The 13,556-nt window shown below is 36.9% G+C and overlaps 2 protein-coding genes across 11 annotated transcripts in view; one reads left to right on the top strand and one right to left on the bottom strand.

Moving 5' to 3' along the window:
* TMTC3 (transmembrane O-mannosyltransferase targeting cadherins 3) overlaps positions 1-2,599 on the bottom strand; it is a 32,327-nt gene extending 29,728 nt beyond the window's left edge. For both annotated transcript variants that reach the window (XM_065669827.1, XM_065669838.1), the window contains exon 1: positions 2,496-2,599. The gene's annotated coding sequence lies outside the window, so the exon portion shown is untranslated. The remainder of the gene's footprint in view (positions 1-2,495) is intronic.
* A 67-nt stretch (positions 2,600-2,666) lies between these two features.
* CEP290 (centrosomal protein 290) overlaps positions 2,667-13,556 on the top strand; it is a 50,578-nt gene continuing 39,688 nt past the window's right edge. For 3 of the 9 annotated variants that reach the window (XM_065669778.1, XM_065669795.1, XM_065669745.1), the window contains exons 1-16: positions 2,673-2,961; positions 4,117-4,172; positions 4,742-4,863; positions 5,002-5,079; positions 5,851-5,920; positions 6,175-6,221; positions 6,627-6,770; positions 6,990-7,043; positions 8,003-8,155; positions 8,518-8,700; positions 9,016-9,105; positions 9,180-9,302; positions 11,091-11,214; positions 11,776-11,948; positions 12,567-12,729; positions 13,367-13,467. In XM_065669778.1, coding sequence (XP_065525850.1) covers positions 4,762-4,863; positions 5,002-5,079; positions 5,851-5,920; positions 6,175-6,221; positions 6,627-6,770; positions 6,990-7,043; positions 8,003-8,155; positions 8,518-8,700; positions 9,016-9,105; positions 9,180-9,302; positions 11,091-11,214; positions 11,776-11,948; positions 12,567-12,729; positions 13,367-13,467 — 1,605 coding nt within the window. In that variant the 5' untranslated portion in view covers positions 2,673-2,961; positions 4,117-4,172; positions 4,742-4,761. Of the gene's footprint in view, positions 2,962-2,988; positions 3,142-3,680; positions 3,696-4,116; positions 4,173-4,741; positions 4,864-5,001; positions 5,080-5,850; positions 5,921-6,174; positions 6,222-6,626; positions 6,771-6,989; positions 7,044-8,002; positions 8,156-8,517; positions 8,701-9,015; positions 9,106-9,179; positions 9,303-11,090; positions 11,215-11,775; positions 11,949-12,566; positions 12,730-13,366; positions 13,468-13,556 lie in introns of those variants that run through there. The other 6 variants (XM_065669815.1, XM_065669805.1, XM_065669756.1 and 3 more) reach the window with 6 other exon arrangements.

The raw sequence follows: 13,556 nt of genomic DNA, 5'->3' as shown, positions 1-13,556 counted from the left end.
CAGGATCAAGAGTAATGGGACAGTACTCTTCACTCCCCAGCAAGGCAATGCTCCCCAGCTTTCTCTTCATAGAGTTCTGAAGGATGAACTAGATGAGGAATGACAGCTCTGACATGGAGTCAGAACATGTGTTGCAGGCCAGAGGAAAGATTTTCCTGGGAAATCTGTGAAGAACTTGCTGGCCATCAACCAGCTAAACTAACGCTAAGAACATTTTAGGGTACTGTGGTACACACCAAGGATCAAAACTTAAAAATGAACAAGATGAAGATACTGGTTTAGTTGGTGGTTTAGCTTGAGTTTGTTCAATGCAACCGGTGCAACAGTCAGATGAAATACAAATGACATACGCATGGTTTGCATTTTATATCTTAAAATGATTAACAAGATGTCACACTTTAAAGTTAAACCTTTAGAGTTTTAGGGGGACTTTGTTTGTTTGTTTTCCTACATTCAACCAGTAACAAAGCAATACCGTTTACATTTAGAATAACTGTATAAAACATAGTTTGTTTCCTCATAGGACACTGATACAAAAATAGCATGTCTAAAATAATGCTGATTAATACGCTCAGTATTCTAGAAATACAACAGCAGAAACCGCATGTTTGTTAACTCCAAAGAATAAACCAACAAAAGCTACATAAGCATAAGCTAAAAAGTCAGCCTCTGCTATGCATGTCCTTATTTAGTATGCTTGGTCTGTAGATGACTTCTTGCAGTATTTTTAATAACGTTCCATTAGGTCTTTTATATCGCAGCCTTTGTATTAGGCCTTTGAAATGGCACACAATGTTATCAAAACTGTGGTTTAATATGGATGCCTAACTCTTTTATCAGGGTAGGTCAAGCTGTACTGTGAAGCTAAAATGTTCTTTGGCTCCAGAACTACAAGCATGTATTCCCATTAGAAGATCATCCACTCATACAAAGTTTGTCATGCGACCAGATGTGATGCAGAAACAAAGGAAAAACTAACTCATTTGCTCTACAGCGTTCTGTATTTTAAACCTCTTCACATTTTGTGTCGGGTTAACGCTTCCATGTTTTTCACTCTTTTTTCACTTTCGGAAGTCTGCCGGCTCATCTCAAAATCCCTTTCAGTTCTGCCTCAACCTCCTTCACTGTCTTACTGTCTACACTACACAATTATGACCTAGAAGTGTTTTCAGTACCAGTATATGCAATGATGTATTTTCTATTGATTCTATAACAGAACACTCAAAAAAAGCTGAAGCACACTAAATAGCTGTACTTGCCTTAACAACCTCTTAACCTGATGAAGAGTAAAAAAAAAAAAAAGGTCCTATCCAGGAGCATCAATGGATGATTTAATTTTCTATATCACAGGGGAATCCATTTCCTGAAAGCTCATCTTGTAGCAAGGCAATATTATTCTCTGTGGCTCACCTGCTCCAACTACAAAAGCCTGGCCTGCTAAGAAAGCACTGTTTTACACTTAATGGTAATGAATTTCAGTTTTACTAATGTTTCCTATTCATGAAATATAATCTGGTCACTTTCTCTTTCCTAACTATACAGTTTGCTATTCTTACTCAATATAGAACTGTAATTAACTAATCTCTGGCTGAGGTATAAAACTCTTTACAGCCAATCAAGAATGAAGAGTTACGCCATGACTGGAAAAAGTTGCATAACTACAAAGAGTGCCAAGCAGCTTGCATCTTGTCAGCCTTCATTAAATAACAACACTAATCAAAAGACAGCAAAGAAAAAGTAGAAAATAAATAATCCAGAAAAAGACAAAAGTCCAAAGATGACACTATAACCACCTTTTTCCCTTAAGAAATTTAAAGTCAAATTCTCTTCAGTTCTCTACAGCTGTTGAATGAATACAGATACATACACGTTGCAAATGGTTGTTGGTTTTCCTTTTTTATTTGAAAAGATGTGTTCACAATCATTTAGCTAACACTGGATCTCAAACTAGGGCTACCAGACCACTACCAGTGCTCAGACGTCCTCGCTGGCCACTTGCACTCAAAGGATTCCCTTAGTTTATAGATGTGATCTTTCCTGTACCGCTCTGCAAGCTATATTTTGGCCCCTGACTATTACACACCAACACACATGTATCGCACACGCATACCCGGACAGTGCTTCAGCCCCCCAGTCAACCTGCCGTGCTGCACAGAGCACGCCGCCGCCCGCAGACCGTGTCGAGGAGAAAATCCAAGGCCGGCTGGGGGCGGAGGGGAACGGGCCACTGCCGAAAGCCTGCGGAAGGGAAGGGACAGGACAAGCCGGGGCGCGAGTCCATCCTCCTCTCAAGCGACGGGGAAGCGCGGCCAGGGACCGAGGCGGCACCGCAGCCCGGAGCGGAGGCTCACGAATGAGGCCCAGAAAGGACAGCCAAGGGAGAAACACACAAAGACGACCACCCGCCACCGCGGGCAGCAGCTACAGCAGACCCAGACCTCCCGCACCCCAAGTCCCGTTGCGAAAGAAGAGTGGCCCACCACCACTCGCCCTACCTGTGGCAGCAGAAGAAGCAGCTCCCCAGTACCGGCACCACCACCCTCAGCACGCACCGCCGCCTGTCTCTAGGTACTGCGCACGCGCACAGCTGCGCCCTTAACCCCCCCCCCGTCCCCAGCAAGGGAAACTAACAGATCCAATTCCGGGGCGGTAACGCCGCGGTACGGCGGGGGTTGTAGTTCCGGAGCAGCCGCCCGCCGGGACGCGCAGTCCGCCGCCCGCGGCGCGGGGTTGTCGCCGCAGTGCTGCTCCCCCAGTGAGACTGTTAGCTCCTGCCTCTCCCGGCTGCCCACGGTGTGGCCCTGCAGCTCCTCGGGGCTCGGAGTGCCCGGCTCGCCCTATGCCGCTGCATCGGTGGCTGCCTCTCTGCGCTTACGAGTATCCGGGGAGTGGAGCCGGAGCGAGAGCTTGATGGCGTCGCCTAGCAGCGGCCTCCGCCGCTACTGCCGTCCTCGGGGAGCGGTGAGGTCTAGGGGCTGGCGGTTCTCTGAGGAAGGAGGCAGGAACCCCCGCGATCCCTCGGGAGCGCCGCGGGCAGCCTGGCCAGCGGCGGGGCAGAGGCTGCTGGTCCCCGGCAGAAGCGTTCGGATGCGGGCACCGTCGCGATGCGGTGCCCGGAAAAGGTTATCGGCGGGTGTACAGGTCTGCTCTAGGCTGATGGATGTTTCGACAGTGCCCCGTTGTGTAAAATAACGCAGTTTGATAATTCATCAGTCAGATGAAACGGAGACGAAATTGTCCCTCAATAGCATCCAGGAGGGATTGCAGTCTGTCATTGTTTCATTCCATATACAAATTGGAAGAAAATAGGAAGCTGCCAGGAGATTCCATTTTGGCTGGGGCTTTGTAGTTAAGCTTTAGTGCTCTGTAGAGCTAGTAGATAAGAGTTAGTCTCGGTGATGTAATTTGAAAATCAGAAGTAGCTTAAGGTGGGTTAGTCCGGGTAAATTTGCCCACTGTAGGAGATCAGGTTTGAAACTATAAGGAACCTGAAGGTGTGCAAGTGCATGGGAACCGATGAGATGCATCCTCAGATCCTGAAGAAGCTGGCTGATGCAGTTGTCAAGCCATTATTAGTCACATTTGAGAAGTCATGGCAATCTGATGAAGTTCCCACTGACTGGAAAAGAGGAAACAGAACCTGCATTTTTAAAGCAGGGGAAAAAAAAAAGGAAGACTCGAGGAACAGCAGACTGGTCAGTCTCACTTTGGTGCCCTGCAAAATCACGGAGCAGATCCTTCTGGAAACTATGCTAAGGCTCAGGAAAAAATATTCTCTGATTCTGTGAAACTAATATGGGAGATATTGCAGAGGATGTCTCGCATGTGACTATGCTGGCTTTGATGAAACAGATCTCAGAATCATGCGCAGTGTAGATCATTGTTAAGAGTTATTAGAGCTTGTTGCTAATAATGAATTTAATATTCTAGTTAGGTTTATTTCTTAATTTTCTTAATCATTTATGCTATATTCATAATTTAAGGCAATAAGTACTTTAAAAATGTTCTGGTTTAAACTTGGCAGATTTTAATTTTTGAAATATTGATACTAAAGGCTAGACACAGCTCCAGAGGATGGAATAATCCAAGGCTTCCAATCTCTTCTGCCTTTTTCAGAAACTACACTGACTTTCAGATATATATAAGTAACTGTGGCCCACAGCAGCTGGTAGGTAAGCAGTAGAACAAAACTTTGCACTACTTCCTGAACAGATTTTTGTCTGTTTCCTGTTGTTTACTGTTCTTTATCAACTCAAAACATTCTAATCAAGAGTTTAATGTCTTATAAATTAATATCTGGAACTGGATTCTCATAGTACCAATCTAAAGCAGGTGTTGGTTCTGTTTAAATATTAGAAATAATGTTTTTGTGACTGTAAGGAGATGTTTATCCTACAAGGGTTGGTTCAAACAGGTATCTAGTTGTGTTTGTTAAAAATACCATGTTGAAAGGTGGGGAGGAAAAGAAGGATATTAAAATAGAGGTTTCACATGTGTCCTGTTCTTCACTGTTAGTGTCACAAATTCATTGAGTATGTGTGATGTAATTTTTGACTTAAAGAAAAATGGTTTTACTATAGTCACCTTTGCTTGCAGGACACCAAAATGTGAACACAATGTTGATAAATGTTACAAAATCAGTACGGTTTTTATAATCATCTTGTGTGTTTCAGTGGCCAGCCTACATAAAGTTGTTTGACATAAGAATGTCTGATAATTTTTATTTTCATTTTTGTTCCAGGAAGAAATTATAAATTCAATATGGCACAGATTTTGGGTTGGAAGAAGCTTATGAACGTGGATCCAGATGCTCTGCCTCATCAAGAGGAACTAGCAGACAGATTGCTAGAGACCATGTTAAAGGTACTCAAGGCAAAAACAGAACATAGAGGGTTTGTTATACATTTTTACCTATACTGTCTCTGGTCTTTAACATGCATAAATGATTTATTTTGTGGTTTTCATTGATATTTATATAAAAACAGTTGTCTCTTTCCTCAGGTTGATGGGAAAGATCTAAAAACTGAAACCCCGGGAAAACTGCTACACCTTTTTAAAATTACTCAGTCACTATTGAAGGTTAGTGTTAATTCTTACTTTCTACAATTCTGCAGAGGCATTGTTTGGTTTTGGTTTTTGTTTAAATGAAATCTTCATTACTTTTTTTTTTTTTCCCCTCCCTGCATTGAACAATGATCTTAGGTTACTCCTGAGATTGTTTATATGTTAAATGTGTGCTTGCACCACAGAATCTGCTTGTAGCCATTAGGATTACAGCATTTAGCAGTGGGAAGTAAAGTGAATAGGACTTACATATAGTTAAGGAAACTTAGTTCCATAAATAGAAAACACAAACAAGTATCTAAAAATTTGTTAGATGTTGTAAGTTATTGGTAATTATTTTAACTTTAGTAGAAGTTTTTGTGATAGGTTGATGTTTTGGAGTAAAGGGAAATGTCACCGTGAGTGAAGAAAACGCCTTCATCCTAAAACTGATTGTCTAAATCTATCATACTTTCTTGTATTTACTTATAAATGTACTGACAACAGAAAATAATGGCAGCACGTTAGTTTTAGAGAGGCTCTTTTATTGTTTTTGATTCTCAGCAATATGCTTTTGAATGGTTAGGTAGCCCTTTAGAATAAATTACTAATGAAGATATTTCAACTGTGAACTTCTTAATTATCAGCATGGGCAAAAAGGGGAGTGGCTCAATTTGTTTAATGAGAGAAAATTGATATTCTTTTCTAAATGTTTTCATAGTTTCAAATACGAGGTTTATGGAAAAATCTTTTAAATTACATAAGTAGTAAATATTGCTTCTTTGTTTACTGTAATTTTTTTCCCAGATGAAAACTCAAGAGGTAGAGCTGGCACTAGAAGAAGTTGAAAAAGCTGGGGAAGAGCAAGCCAAATGTGGTAAGCAAGCCTTTATAAGCTATCCCTAAATGATTTGTTAAATGTATTAATGAATTTTTTAGTGTGTGTTAGTTTTGTTTGTGCTTTGGTTGGTTGGTTGCTGTTTTTTAATTTTTTGAAACTGTATAAAATACCAGCTGCTCTAAAGTCAGTTGTTTGAGTGAAGCCATATTTAAAGACTGAGGTTAAGCATTGTTGGTTTGGGTACTTTTTACTTTGTTAGGTATTTCACTATATCTGTTGCATTTTAACAGAAAATCAATTTGAAACAAAGGTGATGAAACTTCAAAATGAATTAGAGGTATGTTTTCAAATTTTCCTGTTTTATAGATAGCTGTTCAGTGGTTTTTCTAAATGAGTTTGGTTTTGGTGTTTTGGTTTTTTTTTGGTTTTTTTTTTTTTAGACTACTAGTCTAGTAAAGAGATGTAAAAGCTCTACATTTAAACTAATACTTTTTATTCACTTACAAATGTTCTCTAGCTTCAGGTTTGCAAAGTGCTGTATGTACAATGAGTTGTTTATACTTTAATAAATCCCATTTATTTTCAGAAATTTCTGAGTATTATTGAAAGAAGTTAGTGAGTCCTTCCTGTTGCTTTTCCTGATCATTAGGGATATTAATCTTAGCATCTGCTGTGGTTTTTTTAGTTCTTTCTGTTTTGAAGAACTGTACTATACTTAGAATGTTATTTTAATGCTTTTAAGATGGCACAAAAATCTGCTGGTGGTCGTGATACTCGTTTTTTGCGTGATGAGATCCGCCAACTGGAAAAACAATTAGAACAAAAAGAGAGACAGTTAACAGATATAGAAAAAGAACTGGAAAAAGAGAAGAAAGTGAATGAACAGGTAAGAAGGAATCCAGCTTTACTTCTCTAAAAGCTGTTCTGGAACATCTTTTGAAAAGTCAACGTTCTGAAAATAGCCTCTGAAATGATAAAAAAAACCCAGACCCACTGGTGAAATTGGACTGGTCTGCATACGTTTTCTGGTTTGTTTCTGGAGTTCTTTGTTTTTATAGTTTGTTCTTTTAGTGATACATATAAAGGTTTTCTGTCTTCATTCTAGCTTGCTCTTCGAAATGAAGACGCTGAAAAAGAAAACATCAAATTAAGGAGAGAGGTTAGTAAAGAATTATTGCTGATTTACTGTATTTTTAACATTCTTTATAAATAAACCATTATCTTTCTGTATTTATGGTCTTTAGCATGGCATAATGTTTAATTCTGTTTTAGAACATTTTGTGGCTACTAGTACAAAGAGAATACAGAATTTTAGTCGCATTTAGGAAATATATTATACATCTGCTCCAATGAAACATAGTTAATTGAGGTCAGGAGGTGTCACCACTTAATTTACATAGTCCTAACGTGCATTAATTTTGTCTGGATTTTGTGTTTTGAATTTTTAGTGTTATTTTTAAGTACTGTTGACAAATAGATTTGGTGGATATTAGACAAGATTTGATTTATGCTTGTTGCTTTTGCTAAGATTATCTGGTTAACATAAAATTATAAAAAGTCAAAAGTTAATACAACAATAAATGCAAGGATAGAATTAACATTCTTTATTCCTAGATATTCTTGGTAATTCTCTTGAAACTACTTTTTGTAGCCATTTTTAGAAAAAAACCCCAACATGTTTTAGAGCATTTAATACCTGTATTCTTGGTCTTTGAGAGAATAAACCAGCAAAAGTTAAATTAAGGTCCATGGGGAAACCTTTGAGAATTGTTAATCAAAATGCCCTCTTGCGTATGTGTTTGTATGCTTGTATATGCATACACAAGTATAGAGAAATTTCTCTTTTATTTTGTCTCTACCTTGATTCCTATTTAGTCTTCTGAAAAATAATTTCTAATGTTTTTCATGCTTTGTTTTCTTGGTCTTGTTCTCTCCTTTTTAATCTGAAGAAAAAACGCTTGCAGAAAAAGGTGAGGCTTCTAAGTTTTTTGAAAGCAGACTGTAGGAATCTGAATAGGGCTTGACTGTCTTAGGTCTTTGTGTTAGCTTGTTAGAAAAGCAGTGTCTTTGTCTTTAACTCTTCAAAATAGATTTAAGTTTGGATTGCTTTCTGTGCAGAATGAAGAGCTGTGTCAGGATATACTTGACTATCAGAGGCAAATAGATTCTCAGAAAGAAGCAATTCTATTACGAAGAGGAGAGGATTCTGATTATAGATCACAGTTGTCCAAAAAGAACTTTGAGCTTGTCCAGTATTTGGATGAAATTCAGGTAAAATCTGTGCATGCTGTTTGTTAGACTGCTACTGACAGTAGTGTTTTTCACAAAGCTATGTCCAACTCATGTGGAGTAAGGGAATTCAAGATGTAGTTGGGTTCTGTGATGCTTATGTGTAGCACTGGTGAATCTGGCAGAGGTAATTAAGTCACTGGAAATGGGAGATGTCTTTTGTTTGCTCCTAGGATTTGTTGCAGTTAATAATGTAGAGGTGAAATACTCTCTTCTGTGCTAACTTTTTGTAAGACTTTCAAGTCTTAACATTTAAGGTAGCTTAGTGCTTATTAGTCGATTAGTGCTTATTCAGGTCTTCAGATACACACTATTTAAAAGCATCTTTTTCTTTAATTTTGCAGAATTTGACTGAAGCTAATGAGAAGTTAGACATTCAAAACCAAGAAATGAGGAAGAATCTTGAGGAATCAGTGCAAGAAATGGAAAAGATGACTGATGAATATAACAAAATGAAACTAATTGTGCAACAATCTGATACTGTTATGGATCACTTAAGAAAAGAGAAAGAACAGTACAAATTTCAAGTAGGAACTTCATTCATATTTTAATTTAAAAGAAAAAATGTTCAACATATCCAGTTAAAAGTATATACTGTACTGAAATAACACTCTCTAAAAATAGTATGCTGTTTAAATTTGGTGCAAATTTTAAAAATTGCCTTCAGATATTTTGTACAAAATGTTAGTCATACTTGTGTTCTTGAGAGTCATGATCTTCCCTTGCTGCTGTAATGCTAATCTGTTAAGTTGTATGCACTTGATATAATGTGTTTATATGTATATATTAAGCAAAACATTTTTGTGATATGATATTAATGCAAATGCAAATGGCATTTCTAGGTTCAGGAGCTTTCAGACCAGCTGAAAGCAAAGAATGAAGAAGACTATCCACTTATGGCAGCTGTAAATGCAAAAGTTGAAGAATGGAAGGTACTTTTTAATACTTTTTAATTAGTTTTACGTATTATTTCAAGCATTCTGATGGTATTTTATCTTCTTTTCAGAATATCTTAACTTCAAAAGATGATGAACTCCTACAGTATCAGCAAATGTTGTTTGACTTGAAAGAGAAATTGAAAATGGCCCAACTTGATGTAGACAGAAACAGTATAATGGCCCTTCAACAGGTACAGGCTGTGTGAGAAATCACCACTCACTAAATATGCTCATGACCAAATAATAATAGTCTTTCATAGTTTGCAAATACCAGAATATGTATTGCTTAAGTTTGAGTATTACGAGACAGGTCAAGTCATTCCACTGCAAAGATAGCTTAATAGACAGTGGCAAAGGAAACTTCTCATGCTGTATGTATGAACTGAGCTCTTGGTGGTTGTTTGTTCTGCTAGTTTCATATTTGTCTTTTCCATTATTAGAGTGATTGCTTTAACTTCTAAGCATCTGTAATTTAATGTTTTTAAATTATAGCTGAGTTTCTGTCTTCTAAATTTGTTAGTCAAGAAAGACTCTTACTAGTGTTTAATTTCATGTTTATTTCACCTCATGCCTTACTATTAAGTCTGTGCTTCAGCCCCTGAAGAGTATCTCTCACATAGCTCTATGATTTTGAATTTCCCCATTTTCTTCACAAACATGAAGAGAATAAATAAATAAGCAGCCCGTTAGTAAAGTTGAAATATGCACCATGGAAAGCATACTGTATGATATAGGATGATTTTGTGCCTTGCTTCAAGGAGTTATTTGACATTTGTATTGCATGTTGGGCCCCTGTAGACTGAGCAGTGAGGTGAGATAAATCTATGTAGTCTTCCAAAACTAGGAACAGAGAGCTTCTCAGGATTAAAAAAAAAACCTAAAAAAAAAAACTTAGGTGAAAATCAGCCTTTTCCTCTTCAGAAGAGGAAGGCAGCTGACAGTAACTTTGCTAAGAGTTGTAGAGTCTGGCTTTAGCTGACTAGATGGCTCTAGAAGTTTTTGGATGACCATCATTAGCATGATATTATGAACAGTTTTGTGGAAATAAGTGTATTTTTAAAACAAACGCTTTAAAGTCAGATCAATTTACTGTGCTGTGTTTTAACTCAAAATGGGCCGAGCTTCTTATGCTTCAGTGTATGTCCACATTCTAAAGGGTTGTATTTAGCTCCTTACAACTTTGCTAAGCTCTTTGCCATTAGGTTTGAACTGTGGTTTTATTTGTCCTCTAAGAAAGCCTGCACTTTTTGTTTTTCATAATACTGGTGTAAAGTAAGGTCAGCAGCTCTTGAGATTTTTACATTATAATTACGTTCGGTAACTTTTTTCCGAGTATCTTTTGTATCTTTTTCCTCTTCTTTTGTTCATCACAGAAAAAGTAACATGAAGCTCTCTATGATATTTCTAAAGTTCATGTGTAAGCACAGAAATAGGATATTTAAACAGAAGTCACTTTTGCAGTCTGTGTGTACTTGTGGATGTGTATGCATGCAGAACAACGTGTGATACGACTTTCTAGAAGTTGGATGCCTTGCTGAAAGGCAGTCATCTATGTAACACAGGTGTCATCTATGATGAATTGTTAGTCCTTCCAGTCTTGACTTGTATCTCTTGGTTCCCACTGGCAACTGTTTATGAGGAAGCTGTAAGAAACGTGTATCATCTGAAACTTTTCATTGTACCTTGTTTAACTCTGAGAGAACTCTTCCATTCAAAATCGGTGTACTAAAATACTGCTTTGTGTGTATGTGTTTGAGTGCTTTATCTTTACTCACTCTTTTATTTTTCCTGCTTTGCCTTTATATACCCAACTTCTAGACAATATCTGAACTCTCTGTTGTAAGTACAGTATATTTGGTGTTCTATAAATTGTTTTGTCTTAGCTACTTTTAATTTTTATTGTGTGGTGTTCTATATTGGTAGCTTTCCTGTCAGTAGAAAAGAATTCTTAATGGAATTTCTTTTTTATGTGTGTGTAGGGTGTGCAAGAGAGGGATGCGCAGATACAATTGCTTACTGAGCAAGTTGAACAGTATACCAAAGAAATGGAACAAAATGCACTGCTAATTGAGGAATTAAGAAATGATCTCCAAAAAGATAAAGGTAGCAACCATTTTATTTTAATGTCTATGCAAGGGTGATAAGAAACCACAAGTTTTACTGTACATTCTTTATTCACTAAAAATACAGAAAAAATATTTGCAGTATATGAGTAATATTAGTCTCTAGTATTTCTTTTTGTTTATTTTCATTTATTAAACATTCATAAAGAGTTTAAATTCATTCATAGTAATTCAGTGGGGTTTATGGCAATGCAGTGTGTAGTTAACTGTACCTAGTCTCTAAAGGTTAGAGCATAACATGTAAGATCTCAGCTCTATGGAGAATTCCAAGTGAGTAGTAACATGCAGTTCAAAATAAATTCTACTGCACTTTTAATATAATATGTTTACACTACATAAAAAAAAAAATGATGTGCATCTCTCATTGTTTGAATGAACAATTGGGAGAAAAAGCACTAGTGTAGTCTTTTGCAATTACTTAATTAAAAAGAGCAGCAAAGGTAAGATCTTCTTCATGACATCATTCAAAGTGTTTCTTTCTTGCTTGATGCCTGATAGCAAGAATTCCTAGTTGTAAACAAATCAAGGTTTTTCTTTTCAGGTCACTCATCTCTTGCTCAGCAGAATCGCATTGGGGAAATGCAAGAAAAATTGAAAATGCTAGAAGAGAGAACTAAGGAGGCTGAGAAATCAGCAGAATTAGCAGAAGCAGATGCTAGAGAAAAGGACAAAGAGCTTGTTGAAACTCTGAAACGAATGAGAGACTATGAACTGGTAAGCAGTGTGTCAGACTGGACAGGGTATTACATCATATTTTTAGGAGATCATTTTGTCCTTCCATTTTTTTATTGACTCTGTTCTAATTCGAAATTAAGTTAAAGACTTCTGATGCTGAGGTTTGTTGTTGGTTTTTTTTAATAATAACATTTAGCATTCCAAGGCCAGGTTGGCTAGAGCCTTGGCTGACATGGTCTAAGGTAATTTGTCCCTGCCCATGGCAGGGGGGTTGGAACTAGAACCATTCTGTGATTCTATAGCAGTCACTGACTGCTTGCCATATTTAACAATTTGTGCAAGTCGTCAGTTTTAGCATATTAGTGTGGGCTTCTGAAGTCCATTGAACAGTAATTGAGCACTCAAGATTCTTCAAAGTATCATGTAGGAAGAGGACTCAATTTCAAAATATGCAGAGGCTCATCTATAGTTAAAAGATTACAAATTTGTCTTTTACAAATTTAGATCTGTTTTTTATTCAGTGTAACCTTTTTCATTAAACGTAGAGCAGAAGAGTTAGACAGTTTGAAGAACTTACCTGTGTAGTGATGAAAACCATATTCATAATTTATTTTTCTTACATCTGCTGTTGGTTGTTTTACTTTCCTTTGGTTTTAGGGAATATATGGCTTGGAAGAGGCTGTTGCTGAAATAAATGATTTAAAAAAGCAAATCAGAATACGAGATCATGAGATTGAAACATTAATTAAGGAAGGCAATAAACTTGAACTTAAAATAAATGATTTTCTTGATGAAAATGAAGAACTCAGAGAGCGCTTAGGTATGCTATATCCATTATGTTTTCAATTATTTGTTCTGTAAGAATTAAAATAATATTGTATCATGGTATGTTACTATACCAAGTAACTGCTTGGAAATAATTTTGTATATTCTGGTAATATTTGCAAGTGTCAAGTCAGGACAAACTGCATGAATGTACATGGCTTACACGTTGCTTTGACTGAAGGAAATGGGATAATAGGTTTTGTAGTCCTTTCTTGGTTGTGATTCCTCTTTGACTGTAAACTACTTAATTAATTTCATAATACAGTACCTGGAAACCGAAGCAGTAGTGCTGGATTGAAAAACAGAGAAGACTTTGGACAGACTTATGTTTACACAGAAGAATCTAAACATAAATGTCAATTTTAATTTAAACATAAATATAGTTAATTTTAGGTGGCATTTTATTACATTTGGGGATTTGAGTGAAGTAAAATTATACTTTTTCTTGGTGCCGTTATATGTAACATAAAATGTGGACACCTATTAAATTGCATATATTCAACCATCTCCTTTTTTTTAAAAAAAATCTACTTGACTAGTTATGTTCTTTTTTAAATTAAATGCATTCTGATGATTGCTAACATTAGTGTTCCTGCATAATGAATAATTATATAGTGTATACTATGTTTTAGGTCTTGAGCCAAAGACAATGATTGATTTAAGTGAATTCAGAAACTGCAAAGCACTGAAGCAGCAGCAATATAGAGCTGAAAACCAGATTCTTTTGCAAGAGGTAAGTGATAAATCTTATTTTTGTGTAAGAGCTATGTAATAAAAATGCGATTGAAGAAAATGAAATACTGATCTGTGAACAATAATGCG

Source organism: Lathamus discolor, chromosome 1 (genome assembly GCF_037157495.1).
Source record: "Lathamus discolor isolate bLatDis1 chromosome 1, bLatDis1.hap1, whole genome shotgun sequence".
Classification (NCBI taxonomy): domain Eukaryota; kingdom Metazoa; phylum Chordata; class Aves; order Psittaciformes; family Psittacidae; genus Lathamus; species Lathamus discolor.
Note: the sequence above shows the minus strand (reverse complement) of the source record. Positions and strands in the feature narration are given on the sequence as shown.